The 24313-nt window shown below is 40.6% G+C and overlaps 1 protein-coding gene and 1 non-coding gene across 3 annotated transcripts; one reads left to right on the top strand and one right to left on the bottom strand.

The window, feature by feature from the left end:
• The first annotated feature begins 7809 nt into the window (after positions 1-7809).
• klf3 (Kruppel-like factor 3 (basic)) lies at positions 7810-21933 on the top strand. Of its 2 annotated transcripts, none has more exons than XM_005928312.3 (6): positions 7810-8142; positions 15623-15683; positions 16111-16603; positions 17302-17437; positions 19347-19513; positions 19609-21933. In XM_005928312.3, the coding sequence occupies exons 2-6, from the start codon at positions 15642-15644 to the stop codon at positions 19788-19790; spliced, it is 1020 nt and encodes a 339-aa protein (XP_005928374.1). In that variant the 5' UTR covers positions 7810-8142; positions 15623-15641; the 3' UTR covers positions 19791-21933. The 2 variants fall into 2 exon arrangements, with proteins under 2 accessions (XP_005928374.1, XP_014190986.1); XM_014335500.2 differs by having other exon boundaries at positions 15623-15688.
• A 2190-nt stretch (positions 21934-24123) lies between these two features.
• On the bottom strand, positions 24124-24195 carry trnap-agg. The gene has a single exon. It is a non-coding gene; the product is annotated as a tRNA-Pro (tRNA).
• Positions 24196-24313: the final 118 nt, after the last annotated feature.

Genomic DNA, 24313 nt, shown 5'->3' with positions numbered 1-24313 from the left:
CAATCAATCAATCAATCAATCAATCAATCAATCAATCAATCAATCAATCAATCAATCAATCAATCAATCAATCACTATTTTTCCACTGATGTCTCATCGCATTACTTGAATTATTTAAGTAAAGAAAAAAAGTAAACAAATTGAATAATTAGAGCTTTATGCAATTAATATTGTGTCAAGTCTTCACTGAAGCCTCATTCAGCAAATTTTAGAAATGAATGACATTATTAATGATTCTGTTGTAACATGCTTTATGTGGAACATTTTTTCTGTGCCCGTCATACAGGATCAAATATCCTCCAACTGAGACCAGCTTTGTTGGTGCGGCTCAACAGAGAAAATCCCACTCTGCCTTTTCTTCAGAAAAATAATATGATATCACACCTAAAACCGTTTGCGTGGTATACTCCCACACCCACGATGGACAGAGAGTATCTGCTGACTGATTTCCCTTTTTTAAATACCCGAAACCTGAACAATGACACATCTTCAGTTAAAGACAGGCAAGTACCCCTTTTTCAAACACAAACACACACACAATGTAATTGACAAGGTAAACGCTGTGGATCTCAATTTTTCCACCTCAGTGGGAATTTTTTTTAACTGTTTTTTTTTTTAGTGTGACACAAATTTAGAGGCAGAATCTCTGTACTCTTTTGGTTTGTGTTTTTCTTACTCCAGTCAAACCACAGAAACTTACTGGTCGAACTGATGAACTTTCACAGATTGTGGTCCAAGTGCTAGTTTCACTGAAAGCACAGATTTAAGCCATGTATTTGTGCCCGAAGCAAACTGCTGCTCTTATTTGTACTTGTTTTCTAACAGTAATGTTGAAAGTACAGTAATCATGTATTATTATTATTATTACTGTTATATGTTTAGTGCATTTCATTTGGTTTCATTAACAAAATTGCTTCACATTGTGATCAGTCAATAAGAAAGCAAGAAACATAAAGCAGTCAAAGTCTGTGTTTGTGAATCTAACACCTGGGGCATGTCATTGACTAAAATAGCTTTTTCATTATCTTATCACTTCAAGATGACAGCATGCTGTCAGGACCATTGAGCCTGGCCTTTGCGCTTACTTAAGCTGCTGTTGATATGGATGATGCACACAATATATGCATTCAGAATTGTATGGGAAGTCGTTTCCATCGAGACCAGTGAGGTCACGTTGTCAGTATATTTCCTAGGAATTTGGGGGAGGATTTGCAACCTAAGGGCGGGGCAAAGAGAGGCATGTCAAGTAATACTTCCAGTGAAAAGCCACAGATTACTTTTTGGTATGTGGTATGTGCATTTTCACTATGCAACACTTTTTTTTCTAACTAAAAGTTACATAAAACCTTTTATAAATGACTGACTGAACTGGACATTCATTCAAATAAAAGATTTTAAATCTCCGTCATATTGCTCAACTTTTACGGATAAAATAAATGTTTGCATTTACAATAAAGGCTGCAGGTTGCTTAAGTGCTAGTGTGTCTGCTTGCAGATACAACATGGGATATATGCAGCGTAGTTTCACATAAAGAATCCATTGTCATGCAGGAATGCTGAAACACAAGAGACACGAGAAGTAAACAAGAAATGAAGAATGTGGCTGTAGATTAATGGAAGCAACAAAATCTTAATCAGAACAAAGACTTAAAGAATGTGGTTTAAAGAAAGAACTTATTAAAAATAATGTGTCTATCATTTAAAAAAATCCCTCTCCAAAGCAACTTTGAGATACCGTTTTATAAAAGTGTTATATAATTTTTGTTGAGATTTTATTTTTTTATTTTTTTACTTCCTACTACTTAAAAAAAGAAAAAAAAATCAAATGTGTCTAGTAACTTTCTAGTAGCTGGAGTTCTACGCTGACTCCACAACAGATAGATGGATTCTTTTGAAGAATAAACAAACAGGTTCCCTTCAAGTTCCCCATCTGATATGTATGTATTTGTGTAAATGCATCTGAACTTGATGTTTTAGTTTTGATTGCTGTGACCAAAAACAAAGATTGAGAAGGAACGATTACAAATCGAGCTGTTGCCCCTCTTTGACAATTTCCTGTAGACTGATGCAGAGGTGGAAAACTTGTTCCAAGCAGTATTTGCATTGGCAGTTTGCACAGAAGATCCCGTCATGTGCGGAACTCGCCATGCGCAGTGCCTTTGTGACACAGCGGTCTAAAGGTGTGTAAATTTTCAAATATAGAAAATTATAAAGATTACAAATCAGAAGATCTGGTCTAGTGTTATTTGGAAGAAGATGTCTTATGAATGCCACATGAATGTGTTGCAAACAAATTCCACAGTTTCCGTTTTAGAGTAGGTTGTGGAGTCAAACACACCTACTTTTCCCTAAGTCACTTTTGATTCAGGAACACACTTACAACAGCTCATCCTGCCTGACCTGCGCTGTAAGCCACCATCATGTCTGATGCGCCACTTGACATCATGCTGAGAGAGCTGGGTGAGCGTATGCGGATGTGTGTTCAGACTTGAAAGCCTTGCACTATAACAAATACAGAAACCATCCATAAAACATAAATTGTCATATCAGCTATGCCTTGCCTCAATGCATAGCGCATAGATCATGGATGACAGAAGTGATGACAGATGTCACAGTGTGTGCGCATTACAACTTCTTTGTTTACAAGACAAACTTTATAATCCTTTGCTCCGTGTCGCTAATTCTGCTGAACTCTTTAAAAATGAGTACAGGCAAACGCATTTATGAGAGCAAAGCATATAAAATAGAGATGTGATGGAAAAAGTGGTGGAAAAAAGTGTGATTTTGTAAACCACACTAAGAGCTGTCTTAGAAAACTGATCAATCAAAAGAAATATGAGGCGTGAGGCCAAAATATAAAGTATCGCATTTCTGATAATGAAAGAGCCTATTAAAATTTTAAAAACACACTCTAATCAACAACTGGAGTGCTTTGTTACAAGTGCATATCACAGTGACACTGAGGATTACTGAGATTAGGACTGAGAAAAACCTAATGAAAGACACCTGCCACCTGATCATCCGCGTAACACTCATTCCGGTTGTGGTGTTGAACTGTTTTACCTTATTCAAAGTGTACACTGTAGATGCAAATGAAATGGAGAATCAAAGATTTCTAAAGAAAAAAAACACATAGATGCTGATAAAGTTTCACTCTCAGGATGATTCATCTTTCTATTTGTTTTAACTCTTTCCTCCTTGGATGCCTACCAGGAGCAACGTTTGTTTCTCATTTCTGAACTGAGCAGTTTTTGGTCTTACCAAGGCTACTCTTGAAAAAGAGTACCCGGACCCTAATGCTGGTTGAACCACATCTTTATTGACATATATACTTGTTCATTAAGGGAACAGGGGAGGTTGTCGAATGTCGTTTTCATAGGGGAAACAGTTACGTTTGTGCTAGCAGTGTTTGTTAGTTAGTGGAGAAGAGGTCACGTTACATGGATAGTTTGTAGTAGTGAAATACATTTTGCACTTTGAAGGATATTTCTTTTGACACATCTGTGATGTACAGTAGGTTACACACCGAGTATTTCTCTTGGCTTGATGAAAGCAAGCTGGTTACACAATCAGCTTTACCTCTGAATTCCTGGGAAGCTATCTGAAATGTGTCTGACCTGGAAGATAAATCTAGATCGAGGATTGTCAAATTACCACCATTGCTTGGACGAATGGAAAGAATGCACTACGCTACATTTCATTTATCCACAGTTGGGCTTTGATAAATGAGCTCAGAATGTGAAACAGAGGGCAGTGCGCTTACTGAAAAACTAGTTTTAAAAAACTATATATGTATATATATGCATCTGGTGAATAACCATAGGGAATTAACAATATTCTATTTAAATAACTTTTAAATATTATTGAAAACTTCCAGGGTCACTATACTGTTCAGGTAGTAAAACAAATCAGGGCTCATTGTTTAGATCTTTGAGTTTCTGTTTGTGCCGATACTCAGTGGGTTCCACAAGATTTATTTAGCGTTACCTTAAATACCTCAAATATAGTGTAAAGGTCTTTATTTGGAAATGAAAGTGTCAAGTGTAGGTGTTGTTGGCACATTGCAGTTTAACACAAACAGCTAATCTATTGACATCGACTGTGGCTTAAATTTATATGCACTTGGCAGCCAGTCAAAGATTTGCATTTTCTGTCATTGATAGAAGAATTTTCCAATTGAAACCAATTAATTTCAGTCTTATGCTCTGCTCTGCAGCTCCACCCCTCTCATCTTACGTAAACATTTTTCTTCTTCCTTTTGGGAAGAGCTTGTTCCTTGCCAAACCCAGGCTATTGTCTTCCTCCTATATGCATGTGCGCGCGCACACAAGACCGGAGTCAATTGGATTATTTCCATTTCTAATCTTTAATCTATACATAAATATATGTATATTCCACAATAAATATATATTTCATAATATATGAATTACACACACACACACACACACACACATATACATATACACACACACACAAACACACATATATATATATTTATTATATATATATGTATATATATATATATGTATATATATATATATATATATATATATATATATATATATATATATATATATATATATATATATAATCGCCCAGTGTTTAGCTTACACACAAAATGCTCATGTTATCTAAATCCAATTTAAACCCTTCCACTTAAGATGCCAGTATGCCAAAAAAAAGTGATGTAAAAGCAAGGAAATTAACAAACACAAATTTTGCTGGAAGGTCTTTATGTTAATGATAATGTCTAATTTTAAATCAGCATTGGATTCATTCTTAAAATGCACACACCACTTACTGTGAATTATTGTCACACTAAAAACTAAAGTCACTGTCAGATGCTTTCCAGGTGCTGTTCCATGTTGGATCTGATGGCACTACAGTGCTCATAATTCCATTAATTTTGACAAGCTCTCCAACACCACTGGCTGAAATGCAGCTCAAAGCATGACAGAGCTTCCACCGTGTTTTGTGTGCACTAACCTTAACTCTCTCCTGACTTACCCCATTGATATTGATGTTTTGAACCACAAGCACTTAATTTTCAGTCAAGTTCTTTTGTAATCTAGTATACCTCAGCATTTTTGTCATGTTTCCCTTCATTACAATGGATTCTTGACAGCCACCCTTCTATTGAGACCATTTCACTGAACGGTAAATCGATCGACAGAAGGGCCAGACGCATCTCTCATGTCCCGCGTCAGGTCTTTGCTGGATTTTTTTAAGGATAATGACTCCCTTACTGTTCATCTGCTGTAGATAGTTTTTAGGCGTACACTTGTTCAGTTTCTTCAGATTTTTTAAGGACGCACTACGCAACCTGCTGGGACATGTCAACTTTTCTGTAAACAGCTCCTTAGAAATCACCCTGTTGGGTTTTTTTTCATAGATTCAACCAAAGAAACAGGAACAAACCATGTGTTTTTGTGATGGGCTAGTAACAGAGTTTCTAAAGATATCATTTAAACTTGGTTTCTTGCTAAATTGTTTGTTATGTGGTTCATCTTTTGTTTTACAGCATATGTGCCTGGAATGATTCATAGGTCAGTGTTGTGTCAAGTGGCTTAAACAAAAGTTCCCTGAAAATGATCAGGTACAAGGACTGAACTAAAATCAAGTGAAAAAGAAGCCAGTGTCCAAGGAAAAACTTTGAAAGGCCTTCAGAAAACCTGGAAAACAAGCTCACTTTAAAAAATACAAGAAAGTCTTGGAAACAAAATATAGAGGAGTCAGTAAATCTTTATTACCATCACCAATGAGGTTGTATTTTTATGTTTTTGTTGCTGCTTGTTGATTGGCCATGCTGATTTTCATGACCCTAGAGGAGTGGAGACAAAGAAGGAATTGTAGAACTTTTCCAGCATCTCTAGTTTTGCCTTAGAATAGTGTCATACCTTTCGCCTTTCCTGCTAGTTTATACTTAATATTTTTGTTATCGTTATTATTATCAGGACAGCTGTTTCCATGTAAGTCCCAATTAAGTGGAATATTGAAAAAAACTTTATTACTAACTACACCTTAGATCATATTTTTAAACTGCGCATTATGTTTTATACTCTTGTAACTGTGAAGCATGTGCAAAAAGAAGACGCATTTACATTTTAGGACTTTTATAGAGTATGTTTTCAGAAAAACAAAAAGTTGAGATAGGCTTTCACAACAAGCACAACTATAGCTTGTGGAAGTGAAATATTAGCGGTTTCTTATGATCAAATTATAGTCAAGATACAGAAGTAATGTAATACCAAGCTCTTTAAATATGTTGTAATACAGTCTAAAGACGTTACAATTTATATAATAATAATAATAATAATAATAATAATAATAATAATAATAATAATAATAATAATGCCTCACCTTTGGTAAGATAAACATGTATTTAGGGATGGGAATCGAGAACCAGTAGTCCAATTCCTTGGAGTTAGTCTACCTGCCTATTGATCCCGCTTAGCAGTTTTTGCGCTTGTGCTAGTCATCTGATTTCAGCTTAACTGTGAGAGGAGGAAAATAGCAACACAGTCTAGAGCATGGATATGGACATTTATTTTATTATTATTGCACAAAAGGACGAGATAAATGGTAAAGTGGAAAACTGCATTCAGGACAGAAACAACCGCATTATGCTGCTAACACAACTTTGTTTTTTGCAAGCATCTGCACAGATAGCATGCTAATGCTAAGCTAGCCAAGAACCCAGAGGGAAAGCTGAGTGAATGCTGACCCCAGCAGCCAGACCCTGAACTTCAACGGGTAACAAGCAGATAAGCAGTCAGGCTGCAGTCTCACTTTTTACCTGTTCACGTTTCTAAAGCAGAATCACTGTGACAATCGCTTTTTTGTGCTGATTTTCATCTTTGAAAATTAAGTCATTAAGTAGCTACTGCATTATTTTTTAAGAAGAGTGTTCTGTGTAATATGCGTAATAATTATTTTTTGAGTAAGACTCCAACACTTATCACAACAAACATGCACAAACATTTGACCCACAGCATAAAATTAATTCACATGAATGTAATTTCTTTATTGCTACTTAGCAATGGTGGTGACCTTAAAAAACCAATGATAACTCAATGAGAATCGATAAGTGATATCGATATCACATCATGCATCCCTACATCAATTAGTTAAATACAACATGCTGCAACACTGAGGAAACTCTATTGTGATGGGGTGTTTTGCAACAACAGAGCAAAGTTGTGACAACATCAAATTGGGCTTTGCAGTTTTTGTTTGTGGGGTTAGTTTAGGGTGCAGTCTCAGGTCTTCTGCTTTTCGCATCCCCTACAAAATAAAAGCACAAAGCTAATACAGGACAAATGCTCAGAGATGGTAAGAACCTAAATTAGTAATAAAATAAAATAAAATTAGATCATGAAAATATAATGAAATGAAACTTGTAATAGTGGAAAAGCTTTATATACTAAGAAAAATAATATTTAACTGATAGCTGGAAAAAGTCTTTCAGTTTACAATTAAGTTTCATACTTTAAGGATTTTGATATTTTTGTACTTTTAATTATAAATAAAAATATGTTCTTTCAAAGTACAGTTTTGCCTATTAAGATCTTTTCTTAATAGGCTGTTTCTTTCACTTGTTTCTATTCTGTCCATTTCTGAAAAATACGCTATTCAGTCTTATATAAAATTATCCAGATACATTCAGGTTGTAGTAGGAGCGTCATAATCATATCACATTGTTGTTTGTTTGCGTTTAAAACTTGAAATTAGCATTACACACACAGAGAGAGAAACACACATAGATAATCTGGACCACCCCGCCCCGGTCCCGCCCAGCGGCCAGACCCCACGGAGAACAGACGGCGGGTCATGTGACGGCAGCGGTTTGTGAACGACAAAAGCGGACTCACACAAATGCTCTGCCACAGTGAGGCACACATACACAGAGGAGTTTCGTAACTTGGGGAAGTTTTACGGAGCCATCGATCACAGAACCGTCTTGTTGTTGTTTTTTCCTTGATGTCAGTGACACAGCGGAGGACCGAGCGTCGCCTGCGTCACCTTTTCAGCGGAGAGTCTAATTGAGTTTCTCCCTGGGAAGGGAACCTGTGCCTTTCAGCAAGGCAGCCGCGAAACCACCGTCTCTCCTTGCAGGAACAGACCGTATACCCCATCTGAGAGGTAAGTCTGACTCGGTGACTTCTTGACAGCATTGTGTCCGCCGGGCTGCCTCACAGGCTGACCCCGGCACGGTCTAATTTTCCTATCGGAAGTCAGTAATTGCAACGTGGTCTTTTAATAAAAGCTGGATGTGGTAGTGGGATTGACTATTATTCCTAATGGATTACAGCAGGGAGAAGTAGTCCATAAATTAAATTTGCGGGTCGGGGTTTTAATGAGAACAGACGGCTCGTGCGTAATTTGAGGTTTGATTAATTAATTAGTTAATTACTCACAGCTGTTTTCTGTTCCGTGCCTTCAAATCAGCATGTTTGCTTAATTTATCTTCCTATAACACTGACAGTGGTGAACGTTACTCTTCTTAATTTATTGATTAATGATTAATGAGCTCAACACTGGCTGTAACTTATGTAACCCGACTTTAGGCTGTTACAAGTCACGGGGAGACGATGCTATTTTGGGTTTTCAGAGCCTTTTAAAAACTAAGGCTGTTGTTAATTAACATAAATGTGGGTTTATTTGTGTATGTGTCTTTCCCCCCCCGTCATTAAATAACACAATGCGTTATTTCTTTGTTGTATAAATGTAGATTATAGTAAAGTTATTACTTGGGGATCCTTTTTATCTACTAATTACTACCTTTTTTTTTTATTCTGTTACATTTTAGTAAGTTTTGAGAAGTACATTTTAGATTATTTAAAAATGGATTCACTTTTTTTTTTTTTTTTTTTTTTTTATATGTGAGTTGGGGGGAAGAAATATTTCCATATAAGGAAAACGGCAACATTTTGAGAAATGGGTGTTTGCTGGGCTCATCAAGTGAAATGAATCATAAGGACTATCATATTTATTGTTGTTTATTGCGCACATGACTCATTTATTCATAGGTCAGATTGTGAAACTGTAGAGGCTGACGTTGATGCAGAATAGAGCAGTGATTTGAAAGACGAGCCTCAGATTTTGCTGAGTTCAGTTACAGATGGGAAAATATGTGACAGGTGTGTGTGGGTGAGGGTGAAGGAGAGGGCATCTGAGTGTTTGTTTTTTCCCAAACTGTCACACCTGAGATGTTGTTTCAGTCCTGTTGTGTCACTGCATTCTTTACAATACACATCTCTCCCTGTACTCTCCCTCTGTGTTTCTCTGTCTCTCCCCGTTTCCTGTGCTTTGTTTCAAGGCTGAGGCTTGCGTCACGCATTCCACTTGGCATATGAAGCCCTTATCCTGTTTAGAGCCTGGAGAGAGAGAGAGAGAGAAAGACGGGAGGAGAGAGGGAGTGAGATGTGGGGGGTGGATGGGTGGAATGAGGGCGACATCTCTCCCCTCCCTGTTGCCTGAAGTTTGTACTTTTGTTTCACTGTAGAGCAGAAAAACACGGATGAGTCGCTGTTCCGTTTGTGTATTACCTGTTTATTTGTCTGGCATTAGTGCAGCACAAACACGCACACACGCCCCAAATACTCCACCCATCCCTACGCCTTTTTTCCTGAATCAACATGCTGATGTTATCTGGTGGAACAAAATGCGCAAGACTGTGTGTACACACGCACGCACATATGCACGCGCGCACACTCTGCTCAAAGGGCATGTGCTAGGGAACATTAGGGCTAAACATTAAACGGGTGGATGTTGAGTAGTTGGTGATTCTCCATGAGAAGTTGAGGAAATAAGGACACGCTGCTCCACAGGCGGCCATAAACGTGAAAAGCTGTGACTAGTTGCACAAGTTTGCAGAGTGACAGGACACGGATGCTTAAACACAGCCACGTTAGAGCACAAACACACACCGAACACTTGTGTGTTCAAACCACTGGATTGAGCCACTGTGACTGTGTAGCTCCTTCTTTACTGCCCCCCACCCCCCCCATGTTTGAGGTTCATTGAAGTTTTGTCATATTTTGGTTGAAACCCACTTCATTTTCTTCCCCATTTCTCTCTCTGCCCTGTTCTTTCCACTTCCATTTTGACATAGTTTGGTCAGAGCGGCTGTTTTCTTTGCCCTTTCTCTCCTTCCAGCCCCCCACCCCACCTCTCTTCTCTCAGACTAGGGAGGTGTAATATGTGTGTGTGGAGTCAAACAGGAAACCGCAGGCCCCCTGCAGCAGCACCCCCCTTTTGGCTTCGCTCTCCTCTTCCTCCTCCTCCACCTCCTTCTCCTCTGTACACCCCCCGACCCATCACGCAGTGTGGAAATAATAACAGTCAGACTAAACTCTAAGGGCTTCCGCTTCTCTCCCTCTTCTCTTGTTCTCTCCTTCCCTCTGTCCTCAGTTGTCTGGAAAGCCTCAAAACGCTGCGCACTCTCTCGCGCACCCCGTCAAGTTCGACTTGAGGTGCGCGTGTGTGTCTCTGTCAGTGTTTGAGCCTCGCGACCAGATGAGTCTGGTGTGTCTTTAAATGTGTGTTTCTGAGATGATGGATCCTGTTTCCTCTCCCCTGCTGATGGCCCCCTCTGGCTCCCCCCCCCCCCCCCCCCCCCCCAAGGCCTGCAGCCTCATAGTCTAGTTGAGAGGAGCTCAGGGTGACTACATGCCCGTGTGTGTGTGTGTGCATGTGTCTTTGGGGGCGTAAAAATACGAGAAGTGGGCTGCGTGGCTCAGATGAGGGAATGGGAAGCCAAAATAAGAGGAATGGGGGGGGGAGGTTGGGGGTAAGCAAGGGCCTTAAAGCGAGAGGAGTCAAAATTGGAGCATGTGCTGGGTTATTAGGGGAGTCATGAGCAGGAAGTGAGGTAAGGGTTGAAAGCAGGGAGCAAGGGGCTACACTTGGGAGTGAGAGCTTGAAAGAGGGAATAAATTGGAATGAGTGAGGGGCAACAGAAGAAGTGAGAGTACTTTAGGGAGAGGTCAGGAAAGGGAAAAGTTAAATGTTGGAATAGTATTGGATGAGTACCTGGATGAGTCATGCAATTAGGATGTTAAATTAAGACTAATGGGCGCCTTTCCTGAAGAGTGTGAATAGGTAGTGAGTTTGTATGTGAGGTTCTCCTTGAGTCGACTGATATCGCGACATGAAGCATTACAGGACTATCACAAGGTGAGAATGACTTAAGTGAAGAGGGGGTAAAGAGGCTAGAAGACGCTAGGCTGAAAATGTGTGTGAGTGTATTGTGGCATGTTCTTGGACAAAGATGTTGTCTGGAGGTTTTTGGTCTCTCTGGTGATCTCATCATCTCCAGCCTGTTGCCATTAGAGAGAGACTTTGTGTGTGCCGGCCAGCTTTTGTCTGCGTGTGTTCCAGTATGTGTGCGTGTCTGTAATAATTTAGTCCTTTTAGTGATTTAGTGTGTGTATTCTGTTGAGCTAGCAGAAATGTGTGTGTGTGTGTGTGTGTGTGTGTGTGGGGGGCCAGGGAGTCCAAGCCACAATATTTTCCCCTTCAGTCATGTTGTTTTATAACATTCACAGAGGGGGAGAGAATAAGAGTGTGGGGTGGTGTGCGGTTCAGATAAATACAGTAGTAAAGACATGAGCGATTGCTGGGGAGCGAGTGGAGAAGAGTCCAGGGGTGGAGACACAATAGAGGGGTGTAGAAGGTGGTTGCAGAGTGGGTTGGGGCTGAATACACAGTAGTTCCACTGACCTAGAAGGACAATATTTGCGGACATGCACAAACTCAAACCCAGTAGCAGAAAAAAAACCTAGCCCAAGTAGGGCGACTTATTTATCGTGATGATGCAGGAGTTTGGTTTGTTTGTCTGTTTTTACCTGGAAAGGCAATAAAGGAAAAGAGTGCTGACTAATTCCTGTCCTTGAGTATGTCAGTTCAATTTCATAGAAAATAAGAGCACAGTCTAGTGAGAGCTATGACAAATGCAATCAGCCTGCTGCTGCGTAGAAACAAGTAATAGGAAAATATCCAAATTAATTAAACCAAAGATATTCAGGTTAATGTCTTATAAGAAAGAACTCTTCACATTTTCATGGAATATGTTTTTGGTTTGTTTTTTTTTTTGTTTTGTTTTGTTTTTGGGTTTTTTTTGGGGGGGGGATTCCTGTGGGAACTTCTTAAACGGTTAATTCAGTTATCAGAAATGCTGCTCCAGCTGCAGTTTATCTCTAATCTGCTGAGGCCTTGTGGCCACTGAGGAAGATGCTGCACGGCTGAGTGAAATTTCTTTCCTGTGATTGTTACATTTGTGCGACTCATTGTGCTTATTCTTTCATGAGACACCCAGAGGGAAAGTTTCTCCCTCCTTTGCTTGCCATCCTGCTGTCACACGTTATCTGATGACTCCTTTCTGTTCATTTTCCTGTGTGGTAAAACCCAACCACTAGGCACACGCCTGTCTTTGGATTGAAGCAAATAACGTGAATTATTTGCCGTCCCTGCTGCACGACACCGTGCTCTGACACCATCGGCCAAATTCTCCCCTGCGTTTATTCGTACCTGTGGCCAACTAACCAGCTGCCAAGAACTTGTTTTCACATCTGTCGTGCAAAAGTGTTAATAAAAGGGGAAATGCAAGACTATGTATGACAGGTGAACTCTGAGAACAGCATGTTCCTGTCACTGCACGCATTCTTTCAAAGAATTTAACATGCACTGAGCGATGCATATGTTGTTCAGTGAGAGATGAAGCCAGATAAGTGAGGCTCTGAACACTTTGTTTGTGAATATACATGTTCTCACTTACAGGCGTACACAGCCCACACCTGCCCAGCCCTAAAGTCAAAAGATAATTAACACTTCCTGTATGACAGAGCCTAAAGGAGCCTCTGAGTTACTCGTGCCTGCCTTGCACTAGTGACAGCATAACATTTTCCAGTTTTCCGATCCATTCTCATAAATTAAATATCTCTTGAGCGCCTTGAGGGAATTTCTCCAAATTTGGCTCAAATGTTCACTTGGATTCAAGGATTTACTGATTAGAATTGGCAAAGATTGAGGGTACCGTGGCCCCCGATGATATCCGAAGAACACCTGAAGGAGATTTTGTCACATTTGGCACAAACATAGACTTGTACTCGGGGATGAACCGATTAGACTTTGGTGACCTTACACATTTGGTGAGGTACTGATAGTGACGCTAATCACTGAAACCTGGCTTTGTGATCGTCTGCTCAAGATCCGGAGGAGACACGAACTCAGCCTCACGCACGCGAGTGTCAGTCCAGAGCTCGGCTAAATAGGAGGGTTACGTCAGGAACGGCATCCGGTATAAAACCTGTGCCAAGTCAAACATGCAGATCCATCTGCTGTGGCAACTGCTTAACAAGCAGCTGAAAGGAGCTTCTTCCACTAAGTACATCTATGTAGTTTGTATATAACAGGATATAACTGACAACTTAACTGGTATAGAATTACAAATCTACAGTAAGTATAAAGGAAAAATAAAAACAAGGAAAATAAGGTTTGCTTAATATTGTGGTGATGTGGACGTGGCATGAGACAATAACTATTTTAAAATGTCATCTTGGACTTTGCGACATTGTCGTGCATGTTTGTGACGTTTGGGACCAGAAGATTTTCTGGTCGCGGTTTCTAATGTTTTTCATCAGTGACACCTTGTTCCCAGATGGGATTTTGTTTATTGTGTGTGTTTGTTTCTGGCAGACCTTCTGCTTCTTTTATACACAGCAGGTATTTGCTGCTTTCTTTTCCTTAATCTGTTCTTCTTTTGGGGGTTTTTGTCAGTGATTTTGTTTTTCTTCCTTTTTTCCGAATTCAGAATCCGTTTGTGTTTCATACTTGGTCTCATTGTCACCTTAATGTGTGATTTACAATGACAATAGAACAACTGCTTGACCTCAAGTTGAACTACAGTACAGTACAAACCCGGATTAGAAAACACGCCCTCAAAACACACCCAGTTCCCACCTGACGGTAGGCTCTTTGTTTCTTTGGAGCCGGGCAAAGGGTGAGGCTTCAGTCGTCATGTTCACACCCTTCCTGAGCCAGCTAGTGAGCATCCTGCTTCACCATTGGTCTGCTCCCCATCTGGACTGTGTGTGTGTGTGTGTGTGCATTCCTATATGTGTGCGCTAGGGTGTAATGACTTGTTCTTGCCCATTTGTTAATAATTAAAGGCTAACTTGTCTTCAGACTGTGGACTTTAATCAGGTCACACACACAGAGACTGCCTCAGGGTACATTCTTTGACAGTTCATGTTGCCTTAATGCACCAGCAGACGCACACACACACAAGCACACAAAGAAGCTAATAAACACCCTCATGTAGCACAAGCAGAGTCATCCCAGCTGCACCTGGCCATTCAAAGCCAAGGTAACTGGAAACACCTTTGAAACCTCACACGCTTTTGATCCAAAATACTCGGTGCGTGTGTGTGTGTGTGCGTGTGTGTGCGTGTGTGTGTGTGTGTGTGTGTGTGTGTGTGTGTGCTGTACCCATTTCTAGTACCAGGGCAGTTTCTAGCTGCATCACACCTGCAACCGATTGCAGTTCTCCGTTTTAAGAAAAAAAAAAAAAAAAAAAAAACCCAGTCCCTTTAATTCACAAGTCTGAATGTCGAGTGTTTTTGATTGACATCGGCAGCGCTATCTGTCAAACGCAGAGTACCTGTTTGAAACCATGACTGAGCGGTGAAAAAAGAGGAGATGATGTGTCAAGTTTGACAGAAAAAAATATGTCTGGGGCTGAACCAACGTTGATCGTGCCCTCGCGGTCTCCTTTACTTAAATACAGACCCTGTCACATCATTCCCTCTACTTAATGTGATTTATTTTTCATTACGTCACAAAATGTGTGTTTTGGTGTGGCAGTGTCTTGCCATAAGAAGAAGATACATGAACAAGGTGGACGTTGGGGCTATATGTAACTAAGGGTATCTGCTTATCTGTTTTCAGGCGCTCTGACCACAAGATGGATCTTGTGGTCAGAGCCACTCTGCCCCGAGCAGCATGCCCCTGGTAGGGTCTCCCAAGGCAAATTGGCCCTGGGTGAGGGGCATGACAAAGTCAGAAAGCACTCCACCTTGATGCCAGACTTGGGCTTGCTGGCCAAGTGCCTGGCAGATGGACTTTAAGCCCGTGGTGCAGCATGGTCCACCCTCCTGTAGAGGAGGACAAGCTGCAGTGGTTGGAGTTTTGTCAGTCAGGCAGCAGACAAAGCAAAGTCTGCAGCTGTAGTTGCTCGTTAGCATTCATGTTGAGACTGTTTGCACATGGCTATATTTAAAATTTTAAACTAAAAGAAAAATTTGACAGAATTATTCTTCTACTTTATTCTGACCATTAATTATGACCTCAGATTTAGGTTCTCTACCGTTTTTGTTTTGTTTTTGTGTTTTTCTTTTTTTGGGGGGTCACTTATACTCACACAGGGGAGTGTGATAGAGGTGCATTATCTGAAGGATGTGTCCTTTTGCTTTCAGTACTTTAAGTAGAGAGGTGACAAATGTTTGAATAAGTTTTAAGTGTTTCTACAATGTTGCATTGGTGCATAAAGTAAATTATTATCAAGAGTGTGTAAATGTCTTCCCTGTATATTGATTTTTGGTGCTATGTGTGTATTCTGCAGGAGTCTGGCGTGTGCAGCCATGCTGATGTATGATTACCCTCCGAAGACAGACATTCAGCCGGTAAGGTGTGTGTGCGTGTGCGCGCGTGTGTGTGTGTACGTGTACTCGCATTATCATGCCTGATCATGTTTTTGATACCAAACAGCAACCCCTACACACACTACACACGCACCTATACGTGTCTAGACAGACTGGTTCCCACATTCCAGCTCTTCCTGGACAAACAGGCTAATGTACAGTGGACATTTGCAAACAATAGCTACGCACACTGCCAGGCAGTGGGCTAATGAACACACACTGTATTCTGAGACAAAACAGTTATCTGCTCTCAAACAGAGCGGTGTTTAATTTTTTGGCTGGCTGTAATTGTTTGTGTGGCAAAAACATGTTTTCCCTGCCATTCAAAGCAGAATGGAAATTTTTAACCCTCTGCTCTTTTGTCCCCCTTTTACTGCTTCCTCTTCTCTCTACATCCTCTCTTTCACAGTCGTTCTATCCTGGAGTGATCTTCCCCCATCCGCCGCACTTCTACAGAATGCACCCCCTGTCCCACTCTCACACCCCGACCGGGCTGACACACACCCAGATGGAGCCCGTGGACCTGTCTGTCAACAAGCACTCATCTTCCAAGTCCCCTCCCTGCTCCTCTGCGTCGACCCCGGCGTCCCCTCGCAGCTCCCCTGCCTCGCCTTACAGCTCGGCGAGCCGCACCTCTTCCCGCAACTCGCCCCCACACACTCAGTTGCGCTCCTCACCCTCCCACGCTCTCCCGCCGCCCACTTCCTCCCTTCCATGTCCCACCATTGTGTCTCCGGGGGGCCCCGGGGTCATCCCAAAGTCACAGATCATGGTTTCTCAGATCGTACTGCCTCTGCCCATTCTCCCCTATTACCCACCACATTTGCTGAACCAGCCAATAATGATGAACTCACCTGCCAGCAGCGACGATGACCATTTCAGGATCTGGGAGCCCAAGATAGGTGAGAGCAGTTCAGTGTTTGTGTTGCAACTGTACATGAAGCTAAAAACAAAACAAGAAGTCATTAGAGAATCACATTAAAAACACATCAGTGCAGGAGTCATCGTGAAATGTATCCATTTCATGTTGTTACTGCATTTAAATCACATCACTTTTGTGGCATTTTCTTGTTAAATTTGCAAAAATCGTTTACTGATAAATTATCAGTAAACGATTTTTGCAGAGAGAATGGAAAAATTATCAGTGATAATGAGGAAATGTTTTTCATTCCCTCTGTTCTTAGAATAGCACTTTTTTTTTTTCCTTTTCTTTTTTGTGGAGGGGGGGTTTAAATCAGCTGTTTCCCACTGTGATCCGCAGAAGTCTTTGATCTGTCACAGAGACAGACACACAACATACGGCTACCAGTTTGTTTGCCGTGGCCTTTTCTAGAAGGACTTCTAAAGTAGCAAAAACACAAAAAATATAGTGGAAGTGTTTAAACCTGACTGGTCCAAAAGGCTGAGAAGAAAGGTTTCAGTCTAAACTTGACCTCGTGATGGTGCTAGAAGAAACTTTAAGTAAAAAGCCACACTGATAGGATTTATCCTCTGGGGACCTTAGATGCCTGATTTATTTATTTATGTTAACATATTAATTATGAATGTGATTTAGACCTGATCATACTGTCAGCTCACGCATTGTTTCATCCCTACCCAGTTCACCCAACGAAGCCTCTGGAGCCGCGAAGTGATACCCACGACCTGCACAAGCCAATCAAAATCGAGACTGAACCCGCTCATGACCCCAGCAGTCACGAGAAGTCATCAGTCAGAGCGATGCCACACGAGTACGAGTAAGTAACACGACGACACTCTGTAGCGAGTTTTGTGTGGACTCAGTGGTCAGCGAGTTGTCACAGCTCCTTCTGTTTTCCATGTAAAAACCCACACGCTGGTGGTGGTGGCCACACACTTCACGTCCCCTGACTCCACACCCCTGTTTCACTAGCGTTTTTGACTCACTCCCTGCTGCCGAAGCTCTTATTCTCTGCTCCCTAATCTGAACTTTTGTTCTGCGTGTTTAAAACAAAAGCATGTTGTCGAGATCATTACATATGCAATGGAATACAACCTACAGTCTTGTTATTAGAGAGTCCTGTCATAAGATATGACTGTTCTTTGCATGTCGCTGTAGTTTGAGCCATGTCAGTTTCTGGGGCAGTCCCGGGATCAGGGCGGTGCGGTTCTTATTAGCGGACAGCCAGTAAGAGCCTTGTGTGACTAGGGGGGGAAAAAAAGAAAAACACTGACCGAACTACGTGAACTTACTGGTTATATCCGAAAATTTAGAGCTTATCTCACTCTGATGGAACATAATTGTTAAAATTTGGCTCCATTTCCAAGTCATAAAACAAACTTTGTTTCCAAATGTATTTTATCATCAGCTTGATAACACATTAGAAAATGCTCTGTCTCCAGCCTGAGTCTGGACACAGTTCTGTTTCCTTCATGTTAATTTATTTATTTATTTTGTCTTTAGATTCTTGCTTCTGTGAAGAGCACTGGCTATTTGTTATTGTCTGTTCTATTCTTTTGTCTCACTAACAGAGTTTCGGCCACTGGGGAAGTACAGAAGAATATTTTCCTTTTATTTTCCATCAGGCCCAATAGCCACGCCTCACATTAGAAGCTCTTTTCTTTCTTTCCTTATCTAAGACGTCACAAGTTCATGCCAGCCATCTGGGTCCTGTTACCACCTTCATTCCTCTTCCTACTGTTTTTGTTTGGGTTATTTCTTCCTCTTCTGCTTCCTCCTCCCCTCATTCTCCCTCATTATTATTACTGTTATTATGATTGATTGATTTATTAAGCTTTGTGTTCATTGTCCAACATCTCCCCTGCACTTTCTTACCTTCCTCTTCCGGTCCCCTCCCCTCTGCAAAATAAGTTTTTCCTCAGAAGAAATAATTGCAAGTTGGATGCACATGTAATAGTCAACCCTTGCTGGCAGCTAGTGTATGTCCGTGCTTGTGTGTGTGCTGTGAAGTACACCTCGTTTTTTTTACTTTGGCTGTTAGGGCGGTTCCCTTTACAGGCTGCTCTTGTCATCGTGCCAAACATGAAATAATTGGACCCTAAAGGGAAAAAAAGAGGGTGCGTCTTTGTGTCATCACATCTTGTCAACAAAGCACACACACATCCTCATAAACAATATGTACGTACAGTTACTATATGTGTGTGTGTGTGTGTGTGTGTGTGTGTGTGTTAGGGGATTTTCTGCACATTCCTTTATGCAGAATTGATCTGTGTGGAATCATGTTTCAGCACTCGACACCTGCTCTCAACTGACACACACAGTGATGAAAGACAACTCCTTCTCTCTTGTAACTGTAAAACTGGTACATTTTGTGCGTTTGTTTGCACACACAAAGAAACAGGACTTGATGTGCTCTGACTAGGAACAGTGTTGCAGATTCACCTGCTGTTTGACAGTTTTCAGTCTCCTGGAGTTGGTCAAGGATAAATTTATAAACATTGATTGACAGAGGTTGACAGGGCAAGGCAAAGGTGTGGCTGACTGGAAAAGGCGGGTTTTTCAGCTTCCTGCCTGGCAGAACTTGTTATTGCATTGAAGCCAAGTTAAACTGTGGGTTTCAGTGTCATAAGAGAGGACTTTTGCTCCCTCTGCTGGCAACATTAGACAAAGATGGACAAAGCCCCAGCGTTTAAAATCTTTTTCTACCCTTTGTGTGTTTCTTTTAGGGGTAACAACCCATCAGTAATAGTCCACTCGGGCACAAGGCACCCTTTCCCTGCTGATTCACCTGACACACTGAAAAAACGGAGGATTCACCGCTGTGACTTCAGCGGCTGCGACAAAGTGTACACCAAGAGCTCCCACCTCAAAGCACACCGCAGGACACACACAGGTGAGCCTTCATTCATATACCAGCCGTGCTTTTCCAGAAGCCTCAAACTTTTTGACATCTTCTAACAAACCTTGTGTAATTTCCTCTCTTTGCAGGGGAGAAACCCTACAGGTGCAGCTGGGAAGGCTGCACGTGGAAGTTCGCCCGTTCAGACGAGCTGACGAGACACTACCGCAAGCACACGGGAGTCAAACCGTTCCACTGTCCCGACTGTGACCGCAGCTTCTCCCGCTCTGACCACCTGGCTTTACACAAGAAACGACACCTCCTAGTGTGAAACCCTCTGCCGTGCAACTTGAATGCAACTCTGTGCTGGGTTCAGTGTTGGACTACACCACTTTGACTTTAAAATGAAATGGCTGGCCTTACCTGGACTGCGACAGGGAGTGAGGAAATGTTTCCTCAGGGTTAATGTTTAAACCCTTTCACCTCATTAAGCCAAAGAGAGGGGGGGGAAAAAGCTGGTTGCCAGCTCACACATTTAAGACCAGCTAATTTTTATAGAAATATGGTAGCTGAACCAAACCTCTGATCAGCTGTGGAAGGGCGAGACACTTTTTTTTCTTTTTGCTTGCAGCTCCTCAGCTGGCCTGAGAGCAGCGCCCTCTTGTGGCTACACAACCAAAACAGCAGTTCAGTCTGTGCAAGCCACATGGCATGCTCACAAGCTTCTCAGCGCAACATGATCTCCAGCTTTAAAGCTTTTTGTTTCACATGCATTCAAGTAAATGTTTGGGACTTGGACACACTTACAAATACATATTTTTTTTGCTCGCTACACCAATACAATGTGAAACTTTCCAGAATGTATCCTATCACGCCTACTGTGCATTGTGTCATAGATGCTTCAGCTTTTCTTTTTCTTTTTCTTTTTAAAACACTCGTGCCAACTTCCTCCTTCGGGATCTGCTATAATTAAAAAAAAAAAAAAAAACACACCACACACCTCATCTGCCTCTGCAAGCTCAGATCATGAAGTGATGACAGGTTGCTAACGCTCGCTTTCTCTTGTACATACACTCTCTTATTAAAAGCAACTCAGCCTTGGTTTTGTGTACTCGTGGGTTTTAACAGTCTAGTGGGCAGTTTCAGTCAGTGAAGTGTTTTTATGTTTTCATTCAGAAATGTGAAAGTTGCTGCACAGGGGCATTAATGTGTCGGTGAGGAAAAAGGCACCACCCGGTCAGTTTAAGGGTAGAAGCAATGAAATTGTGTCTTTACCGATTTCTTATGTTGAGTTTGTATCTATGAACTGTGTTTCGGTTTGTGACGTGACACCGAGGTAGCTTTTATTATTGTGTCACACTTTGATACGGGGTGGGGAGAAAATGCAAAATGCAAGGCAGGGAAATTACAAAATTAATTTTTATTTTTTTTTTATTTTTTTGTAATTTTTATATTCAGGAGCAGTTGAGTTATATTCCAGCCCACTCTACACATGCATTTGTTTTAAAAGAAAATTAACTTGTACACAATTAATACTTTATCATTCCCCTAAAAGTCAAATCAGGGATTATTGTTGTAGCAGATATTCTGCTGCCAAACCTTTTTTTTTTTTTCTTCTTCTTCTTTCTTTTTAAAAGTGCCATAAAGGTTTTTAGAGCACAATTTTCCACAGCTGGAGAGCAATACACTTTCTCTCTTTATCTTTTTTAAATGGCGCCTTTGTACATCTCCAATGTGCACTTTATATATATTTTATAAATATATATATATGTATGTATAAATAGTATGTATGAGTACATTATTTAACATTCCCAAAGCCAGACATTTTAAATCACATCAGGTTGGGGGGGGTTTTTTTTGGGGGTTTTTTTTGTTTGTTTGTTTGTTTGTTTGGTTTTTTCTGTTGTGTTTTTTTTCTTTTTTTCTATCACACATTTGCTTTTGGGTTTAATTGGAAGGTGTCCAGTTCAGCAGTTGTCTTGGGTTTTTTTTGTTTTGTTTTTTTTTTTGTTTGGTTTTTTTTGGCATTTTCTAGTCATGTATACAAGAAGGTGTAACCCCGCCATTTATTCGCATGTACACGTTCACACACCCCGAATGTAGCAGCTCAACTGATCTGCATTTGCTCCTCGATGCCTTTTGCAGTTTGTGCTTTTGTTTTTTTTTCTGTTTGTTTTTTTTTTCTTTTTGTATCTTTGCAAATACAATTGTAATATTAATATCTATATTTTATAATTCATTATTAGACTGAACGGGCAATTAATGGTTTTTATTAAGCATGATTTTGATACTCTATTACATATTTCTAGTGTTTATGATAAACCCTGTCTTTTTTTTTTTTTCTAATTAAATCTTACCGTTGGCAATTCAAAGGGAACTCATCAAACTGTGAACGTATGGTGTTTCTGCAATTTAGCATTTTTAAACAAAATATTCATACCACTTAATAAAGTTATTGCAATATTTGAAGCATGTATTGTTGTTTGTGATTCTGTTTTTTTGTTCACCTGTTTGCTAGTGAATTAGCTTATTTTAGAAGAGAAAAGTGTGTGTGCATGTCTGTGGATACTACAGAAGGAGAAAAGGACTTTTATTAATTGGCTAGGCAGAGATTTTGAGCTGGAAAGGATGTAGACTGATTAAGGGTAAGTGAAGAGTGTGCTGGGAAACCAGTACTTTGAGGAGCTGCTGAATGAAGAACATCTGAGGGAGGAGAATAAATGGAGAAATTATAACAAATCGGGAAGTGTGGGCAGCGATGAAGAGTGGAAAGGCAGGAGGTCCAGAAGACATACCTGTGGCGGTATTAGTCGGAAAACTTTACATAATTTCCTCAGGGAATCAGTCACAGTTTCTCCAAGACTGTAAGAACAATAACTAAATATTTAATCTTAAAAATTATACAGTATATTACAAAGTTATAAAATATAACTAATAGCTACAAATGACTCTAATTATAAAAATTCCACCATATAACACAAATTACATAAATATATAAATATGGTTGATATTAAGGTGCTGTTGCCCAGTGTGTACATTTGTTTTACATGGAGGGATTGTACAGTGAGATAGCCACAGGCAGGAATAAATGGTGCAGATGTCTAGGAGAGAGGGACTTCAACTAGATTGTTTAAAACATTCTTGGAGTATGAGAGAATGCCTGGGGAATGGAGAAGTGAACTGATTTTTCAAGAATAAGGTGGTGTAGTAAAGACAGGTATGATCTGGGGTGATGATCAGTGAGCAGCAGTGCAGCTTAATAGTGCGAAAGAGCGCAACGGATGTTAGCTTTGCTTTGAGAGTGATGATAGAGAAGCACAGAAAAGTCAGAAGGTGCTGGACTGTGTGTTTGTCGATCTAGAGAAAGCATATGATAGTAGTACTGAGAGAGGAATTGTAGTGCTACATGAGGAAGTCAGCAGTAGCAGAGAAGTATGAGCATGGCTGAGAACATGTATGAGGCTAGCGAGACAGTGGTGAGGTGCATTGACAGATGGGTTCAAGCTGAAGGTGGGATTACATCAGGGATCAGTTCTGAGCTTCTTGTTTGCAGTGGTGATGGACAGGTTGATAGATGCGGACTATGATGTTTGCAGATGACTTTGTGATCTGTAGTGACAGTAGGCGCAGGTGGAAGACAGGCCGGAGAGGTGAAGGCATAAAAGTCAGTCGAAGTAAGGCAAAATGCATGTGTGTGAATGAGAGGGAGACAGATGGAAAGGTGAAAGTGGATGAGCTTAAATACTTGGACAGTACACAAAGAGAGGTAAAGACAAGGCAAAGTGGGTGGAAATGAGGGTCGAGGGTGATATGTGTATGAGGGTAGCGTAAGAGCAAAAGGAAAAAATTACAAGATAGTATTGAGATCTGCTGTGATGTGTGGTTTGCAGAAGGTAGTTCCTACAAAAATGCCGCAAACCACACAAAAAGCTTATGGTGTAAAATCTTTACACATTTGCATCATGAAGTAGTTATGGAGCATTAGAGATTTGAGCAGATTTAATTTTTTTAAATAAAAACATCCATTTTCAGAGACTTCACTCTAAGCTTTTTGGATTCTTTATGTGTGACTGCACAGCATGTTTAGTCTAGCACTCACCCCTTGCACCTGAAGAAAGCATGAAAGGACGTTTTTACAGTCAAGTGCAATTTAATCTCTCTGTTCAGGGAACTCCCACAAAGAAAATGAAGTGACAGCACTTACAATTGTTACAGTTGTCAGGTGTGGATCAAAAGAGGTGTGCCAGTTTATGAATGCTTGATCCCTACTGATGATAACCAGACAGAACAGCAGTGAAATAATGGTTATCATCAGCTTAGTGATGATTATTTTTGGGATAAGGAGAACACAAGAGTGTTAAAAGACTGTAACATGACTTTTAATGTCACTAGATTTTCTTAGTGAGAGAGGTGGAGTAGTTGAATTCAAATAAAACATATTTGTTCTTTGTTTACTAAATACCAAACCTGTGACCTATAGTTTATTTCAAAGTTAGAAATGTTAAAATGTTACACTGCCTTGCAGCAATACTGTTACTACTATAAGAATGCAACATTGAGGGACTAAAAAAATACAGCTGCATACTCATTACGTGCAATAGCCCTTTACTTTGGATTTCCTGTGTTGTGCATATTAGAGATGATATAAACGTAAGAAAAAGTGAGGGCTCGTCCGGGATTTGAACCCGGGACCTCTCGCACCCTAAGCGAGAATCATACCCCTAGACCAACGAGCCACTGAGCGAGCAAGCAGATTAATATGTATATAAATCGTACTCGTCATCACTAGTTGTACTCATTTTAGTCTGTTTTGTTTTATTTGTTTTTGTGGGGTTTTGCGTGTAACAGCAGCCT

This window comes from Haplochromis burtoni, unplaced genomic scaffold (assembly GCF_018398535.1).
Source record: "Haplochromis burtoni strain Fernald_Lab_line unplaced genomic scaffold, NCSU_Asbu1 Contig_110, whole genome shotgun sequence".
NCBI lineage: Eukaryota > Metazoa > Chordata > Actinopteri > Cichliformes > Cichlidae > Haplochromis > Haplochromis burtoni.
Note: the sequence above shows the minus strand (reverse complement) of the source record. Positions and strands in the feature narration are given on the sequence as shown.

Bases quoted from the DNA above. Each gene is read 5' to 3' on its own strand.
- klf3 (XM_005928312.3), top strand. From the start codon at position 15,642: ATGCTGATGTATGATTACCCTCCGAAGACAGACATTCAGCCG. The intron at 15,684-16,110 runs GTAAGGTGTGTG...TCTCTTTCACAG, and splicing joins CGAAGACAGACATTCAGCCG to TCGTTCTATCCTGGAGTGAT. The intron at 17,438-19,346 runs GTAAGTAACACG...TGTTTCTTTTAG, and splicing joins GCGATGCCACACGAGTACGA to GGGTAACAACCCATCAGTAA.